This window comes from Peromyscus eremicus, chromosome 10, assembly GCF_949786415.1.
Source record: "Peromyscus eremicus chromosome 10, PerEre_H2_v1, whole genome shotgun sequence".
NCBI lineage: Eukaryota > Metazoa > Chordata > Mammalia > Rodentia > Cricetidae > Peromyscus > Peromyscus eremicus.
The window spans coordinates 10,088,267-10,106,142 of record NC_081426.1 but is presented as its reverse complement, the minus strand read 5'-3'; the positions used below and the strand labels follow the sequence as shown (position 1 = coordinate 10,106,142).

The following is a 17,876-nucleotide window of genomic DNA, read 5'->3' as shown; positions in this document are numbered from 1 at the left end:
AAAGAATGTGAATAAAATAGTATCAGCATTTAAAACAAACAAAAAAATTACACTTCAATTTCCCAGAGTCACAGGCTAAGCAGCTCCTGCTTTCCCAGTTCAGGGTCTAAAGGAAATGTTCTGGTGTAGGGATTAATCTGATTGTTATATTGTTTGTGTATTTTGCTGGAGATGGAATCCACAGCCTTATTTTTGCTAAGCAAGCACTCTGCTGTTGAGCTATGCTCCCAACCCCAGTCCTCGGATTTGTTCGATACTCAGTAGTGCTTGCCTAAGAACCCCAGCTTTCCTAATTTGTAGGTACTGCCAGGAAACCCCAGCTTTCTTTGCGCTTCCCCTGTTGTAGATATACAAACACACTGTAGTGACAACCAACTGAAATCACTCCAGTTTAACTTGTTAATTTCTCCTTTAGTTCATGCTTTTTAACAATAAATCTGACTTTATCAGTCAGAATTTTTAACTGACTACAAAAGCATTGGTTTACTCCTTTTCCAAACATCAAATCAGTATTAAATGGCCCTTTTGATAGCGGGAATCTGCCAAGAGAAGTGTCAAGCTTTTCATCCCTAGTAATTCTGAATTTAAAACTCTAGCAGCGAGGCTAAGCATCTGAATGTTGCTCCTTGAATTATCTGTACATTTTAAAGTATCTTTCTCCTACTCTCTAGGTTGGTCACAGCGGATGTAGCTTTTTACACTGGAAATCTTCAAGCCTTAAAAGGCCTTAAAGACCTGGATCTAAACATGGCCGAGATCTGGGAACAGAAGAGGTGATGACAGTCTGGAGACCACATGTTTCTGAAGAAAACCTGGATGCCTGGTGTTTTAGGAACTGAACCTGGGACCCAGAGTGAACTGAGGCAGGGAAGGGAAGAGGGGTCAGTGTTGGGGGCTGGATTCAGTGGGATCTTCAAGGAATGCCATTTTCGTGCATCCTTCAGTAAGGAGTAACTGATCAGGTGTCTATAACATTTTCATTCTCTCTGGAAACAGACTCAGGTTTCTTTGGACCAAATCCAAAAGAACACATAGCTGTAACACAGCTGTAGCTGCCTAGAACGCTCTGTATACTTTATATTAAAATGCTCTGCATTTCTTCCAGTGCAATGAAATTCATATGGTGTCCCACCTTATTTAATGATGGTACAATTGAAAATATTAAAATCTTAGTCAACCTCTGTAGAAAGTTTTCTCTATGAAAGTAAAGCTGTTTGAAAAATTATTTTTTTACAGATCTTTATAAAAAATAAACATCTTTTGATTGCTTGGATTTAGGAATTCAGTTTTTGTTTTAGTGACTAATGTCAGTTTCAGGTTTCGTGTGTTGCATATTTAACCTTTTCACTCCCACTGTATGTCACTGGGTAAAGCCTCAAACTGCTAAATATATGAAAGACTGATTATAAGGAATAAAGAATATTTGCATTTACTTATGCAACTACTAATTTAAATACTTTCCAGAAGTGATATACACAGGGCTATGGTTTAATAGCTGTATTTATAAAAGTACCTATGAAGGGTTTGGGGTTGTATTTTTGTTTTTTCTTTGCTTTTTGATTTCTAGTGGAGGCAAGAATACATATTTATATAATATGCCTACTTAGGAATTCTCATTTTAACATTTAGATAACATGAAATATGGCCCTCTTGGATTCTTGCTTTTAAGTTACTTTTGATATGTATATAAGTGAAGACCAGGGATAAACAGAACTTTTAAAATACAGGCTGCTGTGTCGGGGCCAGAAATGTAAGGTCAATGAGTAAGCTATTTAAGACTTTAGAATCGGCAGCACTCTACAAATGAAAGTGCCTGTGCCTCACACCCAGAATCTTGCCTCACCCTGTCAGAGTGCCTAATCTTGTGGTGATACTGTACAATGAAATAATCTTATTTTGTTGGTTTTTTTGTTTTGTCTTCTCAAGAGGAATCTTTTTTTTAATCATTACAGAGGTATGTCATTGGTTCTTAAACTGTCAAAAATAAAGATGTAAAAAATCATCAGACTTAAAAGGCAACTGTTTTCAATGATGCAGAATACAGTATACTTTAAACACAGCATTTTCAAAACAAGTGTGGAAGAACTGGAAACATGACTTGATTAGAGAAAGGACTGTGTGAACTACCAGCAGACCTGATTCCAAAGGTTATAAGTATTTCTAAGTGATAACGAGTGTAAGAAGTGGAGCTTTAATGAAAGGGAAATTCTAATGAAGTTATTATCCTCTTCTCCAACATACACTCTTCCAGAACACAAGCTTGGGAAAGACATGCTCTACTTTTGCTTACCCTACCCATTCAGCTGGGAAAAGAACTTTGATTAAATGTAGAAAGCATAGCAGGGACCCCATTTTTAAAACCAGATGAAGTACACCAAATACCTTCAAGTTCAGTTCCTGTGTCAGTAACAGTGTCTGTTTACTAGTCTTAGAAATGAAAACACACAAACAGCAAACCTGGAGTGGGCAGCTGTTTCCTGGCTAGTGAGCAAACGTTCCAGGAAACCCACACTGAACAAGCGTGCACTGCTGTCTCCTGCGGCTTCACACACAGCACTAGATGCACAAGGAAACAAGTGGATTGTTGTATCACTTTATTTTCAAAATCAAAGGCAATTCAAAGTGACCACCACTCAAGCTTCTGTTAAAGATCTGCCGAGTTGGCACAGTTCTAAGATTAAATAATATTGCACTTTAAGATGAACTAATCACTAGGCTCTTCATCAAAGAAGGAAAGTGTTGCTCCATTTATGCTTTCCTTAGGCTAAAAGCAGATTGCAGAAAACTACTTTAAAAATCAACACTGCAGAGTACAGCACAGTGAAGTACCTGCTTATTTGAGCATCTTAGAGGACATTTTATTGTAAGAAACTCTTTAGCCCATAATTAGTATAAAGTGTATCTGGAAGCACTTGTCTCAGTGGTCCAAGATTCGAAGATTTCCAGATACAATCTTGTTCTCTAACACTGCTCCAGGAGGGATGTCGATTCTGTCACCATGATTTGCAATAATGATAACTGTTCCCTAAGTGAAGAAAAAAAAATCAAGATTGTAACTTTAAATTTCAACTGAAACATGCAACTGGTTATTTTAAAATCAAGCTCATGTTCAACAACTCCTTTTACAGTGTAGTTGCTGTAAATGTAAGATTAAACATGAAAGGTCAGTAGCCTCAGAAATACAAAATGTGTCCTTCTATCACAATCCTAGGAGTGGTTCTAGACTTCTTAGAGGTGGCACCAGAAGGGGGACGCAGACACACCAATGACCCGTCTCAGGCTCACTTGCAAGGCATTAGTCAGTCTTCTTGAGGAAGTAAAGGGTGCCCGGCTGATATTTACAGAGTTGGTTTTGTTGTGTGTCTCTCGCTGCACCTGCACACGCGTGTGGAAGACCAGAGGCAATCTCAAGTGCGCCCCACACCTTTTTTTGACAGGGGTTCTCGATCTCACTTTGCTGTGAGCAACAGGTGAGGAGGCAGCAGGTGAGACTGACTAGCAGGCTGCAGGGATCTGTCCATCTGCTGCTGCAGTGCTGGTGGGACAACTCATGTACCACTGTGCCTTTTTGTGGGCTCCACAAGTGTGTATCTCCTTGGCCCCCTACTCCTTCCTTTTTTGTTTTTGAAGTTATTGGAAACATTTCTTATGTCTTAGTGTGATTTTCGATTGAGCAGTATACACAGTGAAGTTATATTCACATATAATCTTGTTTCAACACCTTCATTGAAGCAAATGGCCTTAACACAACACTTAAAATATCAATACAGGGTTTTTATTAGATCATGTACTTTAGGAAAAGGAAAGTGTATCTTCAATTGTGAGCTTTAATTATCTACCCTCTTCCTATTTCTCAACAGGAATAGATGATTACTATAAATGAAGTTTTCCTACTTTCAGAGTTTTATGGAGTGAGCTAATGATCATAATGCTACATAGGGACTATTCTGAATACCATCCCATTTCACTACTACCTAGTGTTTCCTTTCTCATTGACGGCTATATTCCACAAAATTCCTCTCCTGATTATGTTTGTATTTTAAATGGTTATGTGTCTGGATACATTAGTACTAAAATACAGTAGATCATCTATTCACACTAAGAATTATTCCTTAATGAAGGTAAATTTAGAACTAGAAAGTGAAGCCTATTTTATAAAGCCATAATAAACATGACTTTCATCATACAAACCTTTAATGAAACATTTTTTCCAAATGTTACATCTCCTGAAACAGTGAGGTGGTCTAATTCCAGCATATCAGGTATACTTTCAAACCTTCTTAGGTAATCTTGAACCTTTGAGAAGAAGCAGAAAAAGTATTTCAGACAGCAGCACATGAAACCACTAGAGCCAGAGGGATCCGAGGACTTCACCTTTCACATGAGCACAGCCGTGCCAACACTCCTTAAGGATTTTCTCTCATTTCCAGTTCTGACCTCTGCTCTTGCGTACATACCTTATTGCTGTTTTGCTTCTGTTCATACACTGCTCAGGTACATTTCAGAATTACTGTTTGCATTTCTCCATCTTGATTATACTTCTGCATTCTTTATTTAACTATCCTCTTCAGCTACATCCCATACACTCTCCCTTCTCTCTTGTTTTTTTCTCATCTTTCCTAACCACCTCTTTGTACTTGTAACCGTAACAGTTCATAGCTTTAAGAATCTAAGTCTGTGGACCCGGACAATACCTCAGCCTTCCCTCCTAGCTACTTTACTCGCCTCATTTTCTTTTCAAAGTCAATTCTACTGTGGTGATTGAAATGAGAATTGGCCCCTGTAAGCTCCAGTATTTGAATCCTTGGTCCTGTACCAGTCCACAAATCCAGCCCTACAGAAAGTACTACAAGAAAAACTCCAACCCAAGAAGTTAGCTGCACCCCCAAAAACACAGGTGATAGATAATCTCACATCAGCAAAACCCAAAGAAGGGAAACACACACTACCACCACCAACATCAAAACCAAAAAATAACAGGAATCAACAATCATTGGTCATTGATATACCTTAATATCAATGGACTCAATTCTCTTACAAAAACACACAGGCTAACAGGATCCATCCTTCAGCTGCATACAAGAAACACCTCAACCTCAAAGACAGACATTACATCAGAGTAAAGGGTTGGGAAAAGATTTTCCAATCCAATGGACCTAAGCAGCAAGCTGTTGTAGCTATCCTAATACCTAACAAAATAGACTTTAAACTAAAATTAAAAGAGATGGAGAAGGACAATTCATACTCATCATAGGAAAAATCATCAAGATGAAGTCTCAATTCTGAACATTTATGCTCCCAATACAAGGGCACCCATATTTGTGAAAGAAACATTACTAAAGCTTAAATCACACATCAAACCCCACACATTAACAGTGGGAGACTTCAATATTCCCCTCTCATCAATGGACAGATCTGCCAGACTGAAACTTAACAGAGAAATAAGGGACCTAACAGATGTTATGACTCAAATGGACTTAAATATCTACACAACATTCCATCCTAACAAAAAAGAATATACCTTCTCAGTACCTCATGGAACTTTCTCTAAAATCAACCACATACTTGGTCACAAAGCAAATCTCAAGATACAAATAAATTGGAATAACCTCCTGTATTTTATCAGACCACCACATGGCTTAAAGTTAGATTTCAAAAACAACAAAAATTACAGAAAGCCTACAATCATGGAAACTGAATAGTGCTCAACTGAATCACCAATGGTCAAGGAAGAAATAAAGAAATTAAAGACTTCCTAGAATTCAATGAAAATGAATATTCTACACACCCAAACTTATGGGACACTATGAAAACAGTGCTATGAAGAAAATTCATAGCACTAAATGCCCACATAAAGAAGTTGGAGAAATCTCACACTATCGACCTAACAGCACACCTAAAAGCTCTAGAACAAAAAGAAACAGACACACCTAAGAGGAATAGATGCCAGGAAATCAAATTGAGGGCCAAAATCAATAAAACAGAAACGAAGAGAACAATACAAAAAAAAAATCAATGAAACAGAGTTGGTTCTTTGAGAAAATCAAGAAGATGGACAAGCCCTTATCCAAATTAACCAAAAGACACAGAGAGAGCATCTAAATCAACAAAATCAGAAATGAAAAGGGGGATATAACAACAGACATTGAGGAAATCCAGAGACTGTTCAGGTCATATTTCTAAAACCTGTACTCCAAAAAATTTGAAAATCTAAAAGAAATGGACTGTTTTCTGGATAGGTACCACATACCAAAGTTCAATCAAGGCCAGATAAAAAATTTAAATAGACCAATAATCCCTAAGGAAATAGAAACAGTCATTAAAAGTCACAAATAATATAAAATACCTTGGGGTAACTCTAAACAAGTGAAAGACCTGTATGACAAGAACTTTAAGTCTCTGAAGAAAGAAATTGAAGACGACATCAGAAAATGGAAAGATCTCCCTCCGATGCTCATGGATAGGTAGGATTAACATAGTAAAAATGGCAATCTTACCAAAAGCAATCTACAGATTCAATGCAATCCTCATCAAAATACCAACACAATTCTTCACAGACCTAGAAAGAATAATCAACTTCATATGGAAAAACAAAAAACCCAGGATAGCTAAAAGAATCCTATACAATAAAGCCACCACTGGAGGCATCACCATTCTTAACCTCAAGCTCTACTACATAGCTATAGTAATAAAATCAGCTTGGTACTGGCATAAAAATGGACATGTGGACCAATGGAATCGAATTGAAGACCCTGACATTAACCCACACACCTATGAACACCCGATTTTTGACAAGGAAGCCAAAACTGTACAATGGAAAAAAAAAAATCTTCAACAAATGGTGCTGGCATAACTGGATGTCAACATGTAGAAGATTGCAAATAGATCCATACCTATCGCCATGCACAAAACTCTAGTCCAAGTGGATCAAAGACCTCAATATAGAACCAGTTACACTGAACCTGACAGAAGAGAAAGTAGGAAGTAGTCTTGAATGCATTGGCACAGGAGATCACTTCCTAAATATAACTCCAGTAGCACAGACACTGAGAGCAACAATTAATAAATGGGACCTCTAAAACTGAAAAGCTTCTGTAAGGCAAAGGACACAGTAAATAAGACAAATGACAGCCTACAGAATGGGAAAAGATCACCAACCCCACATCTGACAGAAGGCTGATCTCCAAAATATATAAGGAACTCAAGAAACTAGACACCAAAATAATAAACAATCCAATTAAAAAATGGGCAACAGAGCTAAACAGAATTCTCAACAGAAGAACCTAAAATGTCTGAAAGATATTTAAGGAATTGCTCAACATCCTTAGTCATCGGGTAAATGCAAATCAAAACAACAACTGTCAGAACAGCTAAGATCAAAAACACTGAAGACAGCTTATGTTGGAGAGGATGTGGAGTAAGGGGAACACTCCTCCACTGTTGGTGGGAGTACAAACTTGTACAGCCACTTTGGAAATCAGTATGGCTGTTTCTCAGAAAACTGGGAATCAATCTTCCTGAAGACCCAGCTATATCACTCTTTGGCATATACCCAAGGAATGCTCAATCAGGCCACAAGGACACATGCTCAACTATGTTCATAGCAGCATTATTCGTAATAGCCAGAACCTGGAAACAACCTAGATGCCTCTCAACCAAAGAATGGATTAAGAAAATGTGGTACATATACACAATGGAGTACTACTCAGCAGTGAAAAATAATGACATCGTAAAATTTGCAGGCAAATGGATGGAACTAGAAAATATCCTTAGTGAGGTAACCCAGACTCAGAAGACAAACATGGTATGTACTCACTCATAAGTGGATAATGTATGGAAAGCAAAGGGTAACTAGACTACAACCCACAACTCCAGAGAAGCTAGCTAATAAGGAGGACCCATGGATTGCCCTGGGAAAGGGGAAACAGATGAGATCTCCATGAGTAAAGTGGGGATGAGGGGTGAGCAATGGAGGGTAGGGGATGGGGGATGAGAACATAGGGGGGACAGGATGGTTGAGCTGAACAGGGATGGAGTAGAAGAGCAATGAAAAAGATACTATGATAGAGGGAGACATCATGGAGATAGAAGAAACCAGGTGCTAGGGAAGTTCCCAGGAATCCCCAAGGATGACCCCAGCTTAGACTACTACCAATAGTGGAGAGGGTGCCTGAACTGGCTTACCCCAGTGATCAGATCAGTGAATACCCTAACTGTCATCATAGAGCCTTTCTCCAGTAACTGATGGAAGCAGATGCAGAGATCCACAGCCAAACACCAGGCAGAGCTCCAGGAGTCCAGTCAAAGAGAGGGAAGAGGGATTATATGAGCAAGATCATGATGGGGAAACCTACAAAGACAACCAAACCAAAAACAATGCGAATTCATGAAATTCAGACCAACAGCTGTGGAGGCTGCATGGGACTGGACTGGACCCTCTGTATAGTGAGACAGTTGTGTACCTTGATCTGCTTAAGGGGCCCCTGGCAGTAGGATCAGAATCTATCCCTGTTGCATGAGCTTGCTTTCTGGAGCCCACCACCTATTATGGGACATCTCGCACAGCCTTAAAGCAGGGGAAAGAGCTTGGACCTGCCTCTACTAAATGTACCTCCTTCCTTCTTGTAAGAGGAAATGGGGGGTGGGTTGAAAGGGGGAGGCTGGAAGGGCAGGAGGAGGGAAGAGGGGGATCTTTGGTATATAAAGCGAATAAAAAAAATTTAATTAAAAAAAAAAAGGAGCCGGGCGGTGGTGGCGCAGGCCTTTAATCCCAGCACTCGGGAGGCAGAGCCAGGCAGATCTCTGTGAGTTCAAGGCCAGCCTGGACTACCAAGTGAGTTACAGGAAAGGCGCAAAGCTACACAGAGAAACCCTGTCTCAAAAAAAAAAAAAAAAAAAAAAAAGGAAACTTTTTAGGTAGAAAGATAGCAGAGAGGAGACAGACAGAAACACAGGAGAGCTTGGGGAAGACCTGGATCAAAATCCACCAGCCCCTTCTGTCTCTTCAAATAATGCCAAGGGGTGGGGCAAAAGATCTCCCCCTTACTAGATCAAAGCATACTGCAGTGAAGTGCAGACTCTTCCAAACACCTGGTAACCACGCCCATGATCAAATCATCCCCTTATGCAGCCCTGCTGGGTAAAGCAAGCTCTCACTAGGAAACCTACATGGGTCTCCACATATCTCCATATCTAGCAACTGCCAAGAGAGGACAGGAGCACAATACATATTTATTAAACTAGTAATAACCCTTTCTGACTGGTGAGAGCAGTAGTAGTCTTAGAAGAGACAAAATAAAACGTCCCCAAATCAAAGCATTCTTTTCTACTCTCCAGAGCACTTACACATTAGTCAATTCCTGCATACCAATGACAGAGGGGTACAAAAGGTCAACAGTGAAAAATAATTCTCTAATTACCTTTACAAATTACCTACCTTGGTAAAAGAACTTCCTAATTTAACCAAGGGTACTGTAGGAAATTCTCGCTTTTCACTCATGGTCAAAGATCCTGCATTAAGGCTATAGAGGTTTGACATCACAAGCAAGAGATCTGACGTGGTCTTCACAGGCAGAAAACGACTTCTTGGAACATTAATACCTAAAGAATTCTCGAAACTTTTAATTGCAGCTCCAACTGCAGTTTCTAACTGAATGACATTCAGGCCTCCATCCAAAGTCTATAAAAAAAGAAAGAAGAAAAAAGGAGGTTGAGTAACAGTGGGGAAACAAAGGGTTTGGGGCTTGTTTGGTTTTGTTTGTTTTGAGACAGAATCTCAGGTATCAATCTCTCTATGTACTGAGGACAACCTTGAACTACCTCCTACCTCCATTTCTCCACTGCTAGAACTAAGGGTTTATACCACCACACCCAGGAAACACAGACTTTATACACCCAGCTTTGTTTCATGTGTGATGTCAGTACTTGGAAAGTTGCCAGTGGCCATGTTAGAGGAGCAGCAGGTGGCAATTGAAGTTCAAGGTGTCAGCCCACCAGGAGGAAACTCTGATGGGTCAATCTTGTTTAAGTAAGCCTATGAGACTACAGACCCCAGGATGTCTTTTGCTTATGCTGTACCTTTACATGTTTGCTGTTCCAATCTTTCTCTGGTATCTGGCATGATGTGAGTGGATGTGGGGAGACACACACACACACACACTGCCTGTAATGTAGTGTGTTTATCTCACCAAAACATCCAATCTACTGGGTATATTTATCTGTGGACTGTCAAGAAGATGATTCCTTCCTAAACTGTACTGTCTAATTGACATAATAATGTTAGCTTATAAAGAGTTTTGATGAATAAAAATAAAAACAAGGAAATGCTACACAGTCAGGGCCTATGAGGTCCCCCTATGAAGTTGCTTCAGATCACAGCTCAAATTAATGTTAAAAAAAAAAACAAAAACAAAAAACACCACAACAAGCCACGCCGGCTCGAATTCCTTTAATCTTAGTGCTGAGAAATGCAGCCACAGGTCTGGTGTGCATCATTAGCTGAAACAAAGCTTCCAAATAACTTCAGATTAGATAAGATGACTTGTTAATAGTTTTTAGGATAAACAATCCCAGAAAAAAATCTAGAGTTCACAAGGACACATAGCTGAGCTCATGATCGATTATTCTGTGACAAACTACTTAGATACACTGCATGTGAGTTGTCGGGATGACTCTTGTTTTTAATCTTGTTAGGGAGATTTAAAAAAAAAAGTCTTTACCTAAAATCATTCACTTGAGAAATGGAATATGACTCCTGCATTGTCTGAAAGATTTTGTTGTGTTATCTAAGCAGTGGAGGGCGAGAACAATGTGAGAGGAGAATAAAAAAAGAAAACCATCAAGAGAGTGTGTGAGTGTCCTTTTCCCTAATCCCCTCAGATACCAAAGTCTCAGCTATGCCAACGCTATGGGAAGTGGTTTCATAGAATCATGAGAGCTGACATTAGCCAAAAACTTATATTATGCTCCATATGTGATTTTTTTATTTTTTTAAGTCTCTTAACTTGAGTGAGCAACATGTCTATTTTTCAGTAAAGAGCCCAGGGTTGAGAAAACTTACTCAAGATTCCTACAGGAAAATGGCATGTGAGTATAAAAGCAGTAATGAACTTAGGAGGTCCTTTCAGCTTAGGGTCAAATCAGGAGCCCATCACTAAGATGAGTCCAGACCTGGAGAACCTGACTAGCCAGAGGGAGGAGGCAGGTGTCTGCCTTTAGAAGCCAGGGAGCCCTGGACTGTGATGGTCCCTCACCTTTGGATTCACAATGATTTCCATGTCAATGGCATTCTGTTCCTGCAGTCTTTTAACTGCTGCAAGAGAAATCCATAGGTTGTTTGTGTTAAATATTTTAAATTTTGACACGGACTTGAATTCATCAACATGTGCTTTTGGCACTTGAGCGATTTCCACCAGTCTCAGTTTGCCTTCGTACTGAGTGAGTGTCCCACCCTAGAAAAGCAGAAAATCATGAATGCTTCCAAATCTTTGCAATCAGCCATACCACACTGATTATGACGACTTTTGTAGAATTTCCTAGAAGACACTGACTATATAACCTTCTAATACCCAGAAATACATTCATGATTCAGATTGTTACTTTAAATACTCAGTGTTCTGTCTATAATTAAAGCCTTGGGGAGTACACCAGAGTCCTCCTCCCCTTCCTAAGATCTGCTACAGGAACATTCCTCTTATTCCCAAACCACTACCCACCACCACACAGCTTAGTCCTATGTCGACAACACCAAATATGCAGTGTTCAGTTTATACTTTGTACTAAACAACTGCATTATTTTTATACAACTATAAAGACAGTGCACTGACAAAGTACATATAATACATAAAGTATGCATATATCACATATACACATTTTATAGAAATAAATTTCCATGAAAGGATGACATAATAAAATATGCCAAACTTGAAGAGTAGTAATGGTGTGAACAAATCTGCTATGTGTTTTCACATATTTCACACTGTTCCACAGAAACATATGAAACTTTTTAATTTAAATTACTGACACAGATTTACACTACTATTAATTCTGGGCTCATGATACACACTGTTGTTATCTTAGAACTTAAGGTACCTCACAGAATAACATAACAATCTCTTAAAATGATGTTAAGTAAATAATAAATATGTTGTGCATAAAATAGAAACTTATAAACCAGAAAAAAAATTTTAACTATATAATTTATCAAATGTAAAAACATGAATCTCCAAATTGATTCTTCAATATTTACCTTTACATCTGCTCGTGTTTTATTTGTGACTTCCATGACAAATTCACAGCGCTTCCCATTGGGTGGGTTCATTAGATGATTAAGAATATAAAGATCCACTGTGGCACCCAGGTTATCTATGTTAGACACAAAAATATACTCTTTGCCTTCTTCTAGAAAGGTGTCGAGCAAGCCAGAGTTATAGAAACTAGCATAGATGTCTCCATGCCCTGGAGGGTACCAAGCTTCTGTACTTTCCCCTGAGTAAGACACATCCTTTGCTACAGGAAGTAAGGATTCCTTATTAATCCTCGGGTACCTTTAAAAACAAAACAAGAAAGTTCTTTATTGTAGTGTACCCCAATCCTTCAAGTAAAACAACACATTAAAATTAAACAAGGGCTGGAGAGATGGACCAATGGTTAAGAGCTTGCACTGGTCAGTTCCCAGCACCCTTATCAAGTGGCTTGCAAGCTCCTGTAAACCCAGTTTCAGGGGATTTGACACCCTCTTCTGGCCTCCTTGGGTACCTGCACTCATGTGCACATACCCACACACAGATATACACAGATATATATAATAAAAAATAAAACAAAATCTTTTTAAAATATTAAATAAAACATCCCTCCATTTCAGAGACTGTCAATAGTAAATTATAGGTGAATCCTTTTAAGATAATCTGTCATTATTATTTTTTAAAAAATATATTTTCTAGATAGTTATTCAAGGGAAGTTTTCCATGGCCATACAAATAGGAAGATACTTCATATTTTTAAGGCATTTTTTACAATTCTCTAAGAGGAAGGACTCAGTAAGTAAATATTTTTAAACTTATTGGTTCTTGTGCCTGAAGATCTATGTGAGGCAGTCTGCCCACTCTTGAACACAGGCATCAGGGGTTGCTCCCCTTCCTTGAGCACCCAGGTGTCTGCACACGGTGAAAGCTGACAAACGGGAGAGGAAGCGGGAAGAGCACGTGGACAGCCCACTAGGGAACAGGCAACACACACTATGATGTTAAAAAAAGTGATGTGAAAACAGATTTCAAAATACCAACAAACTGAACGTCAACTTTAGACACTGTTTCCAAAATGTTTCTGTAGGCTGCTGTCTATCTACCTCTAACTAGAAAGCTTGTCCCTCAATCATCTGAATTCCTTTCTGCTCACTCTACTCCCCCCCAGAGTAGATGTTTTTCTCTAAAACTTACTTAAATTTCCACAAGTTTATCTACTCAGGTGAAGAAACTCTCCCACAGTAAAGATGCTTAGTATTGTCTGCAGGAAGTCACCCAACTGACTGGAGACCTAAACACATGAAGACTTTATAAGCTGCCTTTAAATATCTAGGACATAGAATAAGATCTCAAGCAGATCCCCTGAGAAACTGGAAATTACAGAACCAAAATTTATAACCATCCCATGTTTATCAGCCTGTATTTAGTTTTAAAGGTGTCAAGTTCTTGCATGGATTGACCTTTGCTGCATGAGGCCACTGTGTTGCAACAATAAAGAGAATTCCCAGGGGTCAAATCCCACCAGCTAGTTATTTTTATTTCCGGTACCTGCTTTGATTGAAGGTGTAGATTTTCACACGGCAATGATTGTACTTCTGAAGTATTTTTTTTGTGTCTTCATCCGTGTTAAAAGAGTTCATTAAAACAAGAGGGACATCTGTATTGTAGGTTTTGTTCAAATGCTGAAGAGGAGAGTGATAATCAGATCATCCAGACTCACGTTCTCTGACTTACAATCTAAAACTGTCTCTTCAATGGCTAATCACAAAATGTTTCAAACCTGACCTATAACTCTCTCTGGGTTTATATATACACATATATTTACATGTACATTTCACATAAGTAACCACTTGGCATGAGGCAGACGTGTGGGTAAGCAGTTCATCAAGTATTCATTCAATAAATCATGGCCCTTTGGAACAGAAGCTACTATCTGCATTTCATGGCTAACTCAGCTGAGGCCCAAATTTGGCTGCCCAGGACAATCCGCACTGGAGCTGTGTGCACAGCCAACAGTCCTATGGCCTGAAGGCTGACAGGTACTAAATAAGCGTTTGCTCTTGTATCCAAGCTCTGTGGGGTGAGAACACAAATGCTACAAAGTCACGGTCTCCTGTCCTCAGGGTGAACTTCAAACGGCTGAAATCTTCTCAGTCTCTCAAAGGAGGCAACACAGTAGGGAAAGAGACTCTCAGAAACCAGACCGTCTTATGTTCAAATTTGGATTCTGCTTTACTAACTAGCTAGAAGCCTTGCACACTTGTTGAGAGGCATAAACAGGTCACTTTGGTGACGGTGCTTAGCAAAGCTGGTGCACAGTGACTACTGGGCACACGTTAGCTTAGCTGCTGCTCGGGTTGTGACTGCAGTTGCCGGCCAGACCAGGGAAACAATGGAGGAAAAGACAAGGTCTCTGCACCATAGGGTCTACAGTTAGAAATTCTGTTGAAGAAGGAAGCCAAGAATAGTTCTGCATCCACCACATCCTACCAGATGTGAGACATCATCCCCAGCTTCCCCAAAGGGATTAAGTGAGAAAACTCGAGCTTCATGAAGGCTGTCACTGAGAGAAAGTAGTTCAGGCAGATCAAAGGAGAATCTGAACAGACTCAGGTTTTCAGTAACTATAACTGCTATGTAAAATCAAACTTTTACATCTTAAGGATATACCCTTACAAACACCCCCCACACTAACAAAGAGACAAAATAGCACTCGCTTCGACTAGCTCAAACTCACATCTACATTTCCTAATATAGCACTTACGTTAGTGTAAAAACTAAACCTACTTTAGTATGAGAATGGCTAACTACTACTCACTTCAATTTGCTGAACAGTAAGATCCAAGAAGGTGTTCTCATTTCTCACACCAATCAGACTCTTGGGGCCTTTGCAGCCCATGCTAGTTCCCAAACCACCATTGAGTTTCACCACCACCAGTTTGTTCAACACAGAAGATATATTATCAGGCAAGCCTCTGGCCTTTATCTTTTCATAGGGTTGAATCTGAAAGAACACACAAAATTAGACATGTCATTTAAGTAGCTTTATGAGATAGGAAAGCCAATCAACCCCAAGGTTACTTTCACGGTTCCTTAAAAGTTTTGTTCTCTCAATGAAAAATTACAAGTCCACGTGACAATTTCCCTTGCACAAAGAAGTAGCTCAATGTCATGTTTAATTACTGTGGAGTCACAATGCACAACCATTTGTCTGACTGGTGTGAATATCTAAATCTTGAATTATCTTAAGATGCTATTTCCAATCTTAATCAAAATATCAAATAAGATACCCAAACCTCATCAAGTCTAAATATTTCAGTTCTGGAGAATAATACATTATTAATCACATACTATTTTTCCTACCACAGGAGGCAAAAAACCAACATACATTTATCTGTTTGTTTTCCTTATTTCCCCATTTCGTCGTAAGAAACCCAGCCAAAGGCGGTGGTACAGGCTCTCAGTCACAATTCTAGGTGTGCACAAGTACAGTTCCTTCCTCGGAAATTTAACTCAAGGATGTCACTGTCCTTGTTCTAAGAAATGCCCTGGGAGGGAAGGAGAGAACAAAGGCTGAGGCCCCACCCCCTCTGTCATCCCAGCTGTGAGCACAGGGCCCCATCCCCTCTCTATCATCCCAGCTGTGAGCACAGGGCCCCACCCCCTCTGTCATCCCAGCTGTGAGCACAGGGCCCCATCCCCTCTCTGTCATCCCAGCTGTGAGCACAGGGCCCCACCCCCTCTCTGTCATCCCAGCTGTGAGCACAGGGCCCCACCCCCTCTCTGTCATCCCAGCTGTGAGCACAGGGCCCCACCCCCTCTCTGTCATCCCAGCTGTGAGCACAGGGCCCCACACTCTCTCTGTTATCCCAGCTGTGAGCACAGGGCCCCACCCCCTCTCTGTCATCCCAGCTGTGAGCACAGGGCCCCACCCCCTCTCTGTCATCCCAGCTGTGAGCACAGGGCCCCACCCCCTCTCTGTCATCCCAGCTGTGAGCACAGGGCCCCACCCCCTCTCTGTCATCCCAGCTGTGAGCACAGGGCCCCACCCCCTCTCTGTCATCCCACTGTGAGCACAGGGCCCCACCCCCTCTGTCATCCCAGCTGTGAGCACAGGGCCCCACCCCCTCTCTGTCATCCCAGCTGTGAGCACAGGGCCCCACCCCCTCTCTGTCATCCCAGCTGTGAGCACAGGGCCCCATCCCCTCTCTATCATCCCAGCTCTGTGAGCACAGGGCCTTTGTCTTGAGTCCTTTAAGCACAGAAACAGTAACATTTATAGGAAAGACCCACGTTTTTGCTGTTGTTCAAAGCAGAGTAACAAGTCTTACATCTTATAGCAAGAATGAAAACTTTTTATAAGATCACAATGCATTTTCTATCCACATGTGAAATTTTTGTTATTTTGCTTTAATAGGATAAGCCCTCAAATGTCCTCTTTAGTTCCGTCGTCGCAGTAGAAGATAGGTAACATAAGTAGCCAGCCAGTGGTTACTCTACGGACACCGGCTGCCATCTGCTCTGTGATCTGTAAACGTGCACTGGTGTGAGGTCATTTTGATTGGAAGAGGAAGGACCCCATCGGCTCCCCTCCTGTGACCTGAGCCTTGTAGGCCAACAGCTCATGTGTTTGATGGAAGGACCCCATCGGCCCCTCCTGTGACCTGAGCCTTGTAGGCCAACAGCTCATGTGTTTGACGGACAAACTCTTTACATAATTCTTGTTCACAGATCTTTCTACAAAATACTCATTCGTGACGTAGTTCTTCTAACTGCCAAGTGTAGATGAAGACTCTCTTACTTGCTGTAAATACTAAAGAAAGGACTCTTCTCCAAGGCTTCCTGCTGAGAAGCTCACCCACTCTGAATTATTTCTCCGTGTGGTAGGATGGTCAGTTTTCCTCGTAAATGCTGCGTACGCTTCGGTAGCTGTTCTCATCCATGAACCAAAAGAAAGGCTGGCGGCAAACAAACCACAACCACAACCACCACAACCACGGAAGAGGCTGAAAGGCGCTCTAAGGAAGACAAAGTCCCAACTTAAGCATCACACCATTAAAAACCAAGAGGAGATGACAGAGATGGAGCCTTCTGTGCCTTACGTCACAGCGAAGTCATCATCTTCCTAACCCAGCTGTTGCCGAAATCACCCGAGTGCTACCGTGACACAGTGGCTTCAGACGGTCTGTTACGGCAGGAGATTTTCTTGGGCTGCGTGCACGCGTGTGTGTGTGTGTGTGTGTGTGTGTGTGTGTGTGTGTGTGTGTTATATAATATATATATAAAAAAGTTAATTGTTTTCCAATTATTTTGCAAAAGCCAGTAACTTCCATTCAGGAGTTACTTTCACTTCCTACACCAAGAACTTTGCTGCAAATCCAGTTGTTACATTCATTTTAGGTCGAACTGATACCTCAGAAATATTCTTATTTAATTAAGGCTCTGGATATGTATTTTAAAACTCAGAGACTTATTTGTCTCTGAACTTATGAATACAACTGAATCATACTGTAAAATAGGTACACCATCAGCACCACACATATTGTGGTATGTTTTTCAATATTTGAATATTCTGATGCAAAAAGAGGCAACTATCTAGATGTAAGAACAGTAAAAAACTTCCTGTGATGGAGC

The 17,876-nt window shown here is 40.4% G+C and overlaps 2 protein-coding genes across 4 annotated transcripts in view; one reads left to right on the top strand and one right to left on the bottom strand.

Annotated features, from left to right (window-relative positions):
• Vps54 (VPS54 subunit of GARP complex) overlaps window positions 1–2,002 on the top strand; it is a 91,353-nt gene extending 89,351 nt beyond the window's left edge. For both annotated transcript variants that reach the window (XM_059275378.1, XM_059275377.1), the window contains exon 23: window positions 672–2,002. In XM_059275378.1, coding sequence (XP_059131361.1) covers window positions 672–777 — 106 coding nt within the window. In that variant the 3' untranslated portion in view covers window positions 778–2,002. The remainder of the gene's footprint in view (window positions 1–671) is intronic.
• A 577-nt stretch (window positions 2,003–2,579) lies between these two features.
• Ugp2 (UDP-glucose pyrophosphorylase 2) overlaps window positions 2,580–17,876 on the bottom strand; it is a 65,954-nt gene continuing 50,657 nt past the window's right edge. For both annotated transcript variants that reach the window (XM_059275375.1, XM_059275374.1), the window contains exons 4-10: window positions 15,061–15,246; window positions 13,791–13,924; window positions 12,248–12,545; window positions 11,253–11,450; window positions 9,437–9,679; window positions 4,192–4,296; window positions 2,580–3,025 (exon numbers count right to left, since the gene is read on the bottom strand). In XM_059275375.1, coding sequence (XP_059131358.1) covers window positions 2,918–3,025; window positions 4,192–4,296; window positions 9,437–9,679; window positions 11,253–11,450; window positions 12,248–12,545; window positions 13,791–13,924; window positions 15,061–15,246 — 1,272 coding nt within the window. In that variant the 3' untranslated portion in view covers window positions 2,580–2,917. The remainder of the gene's footprint in view (window positions 3,026–4,191; window positions 4,297–9,436; window positions 9,680–11,252; window positions 11,451–12,247; window positions 12,546–13,790; window positions 13,925–15,060; window positions 15,247–17,876) is intronic.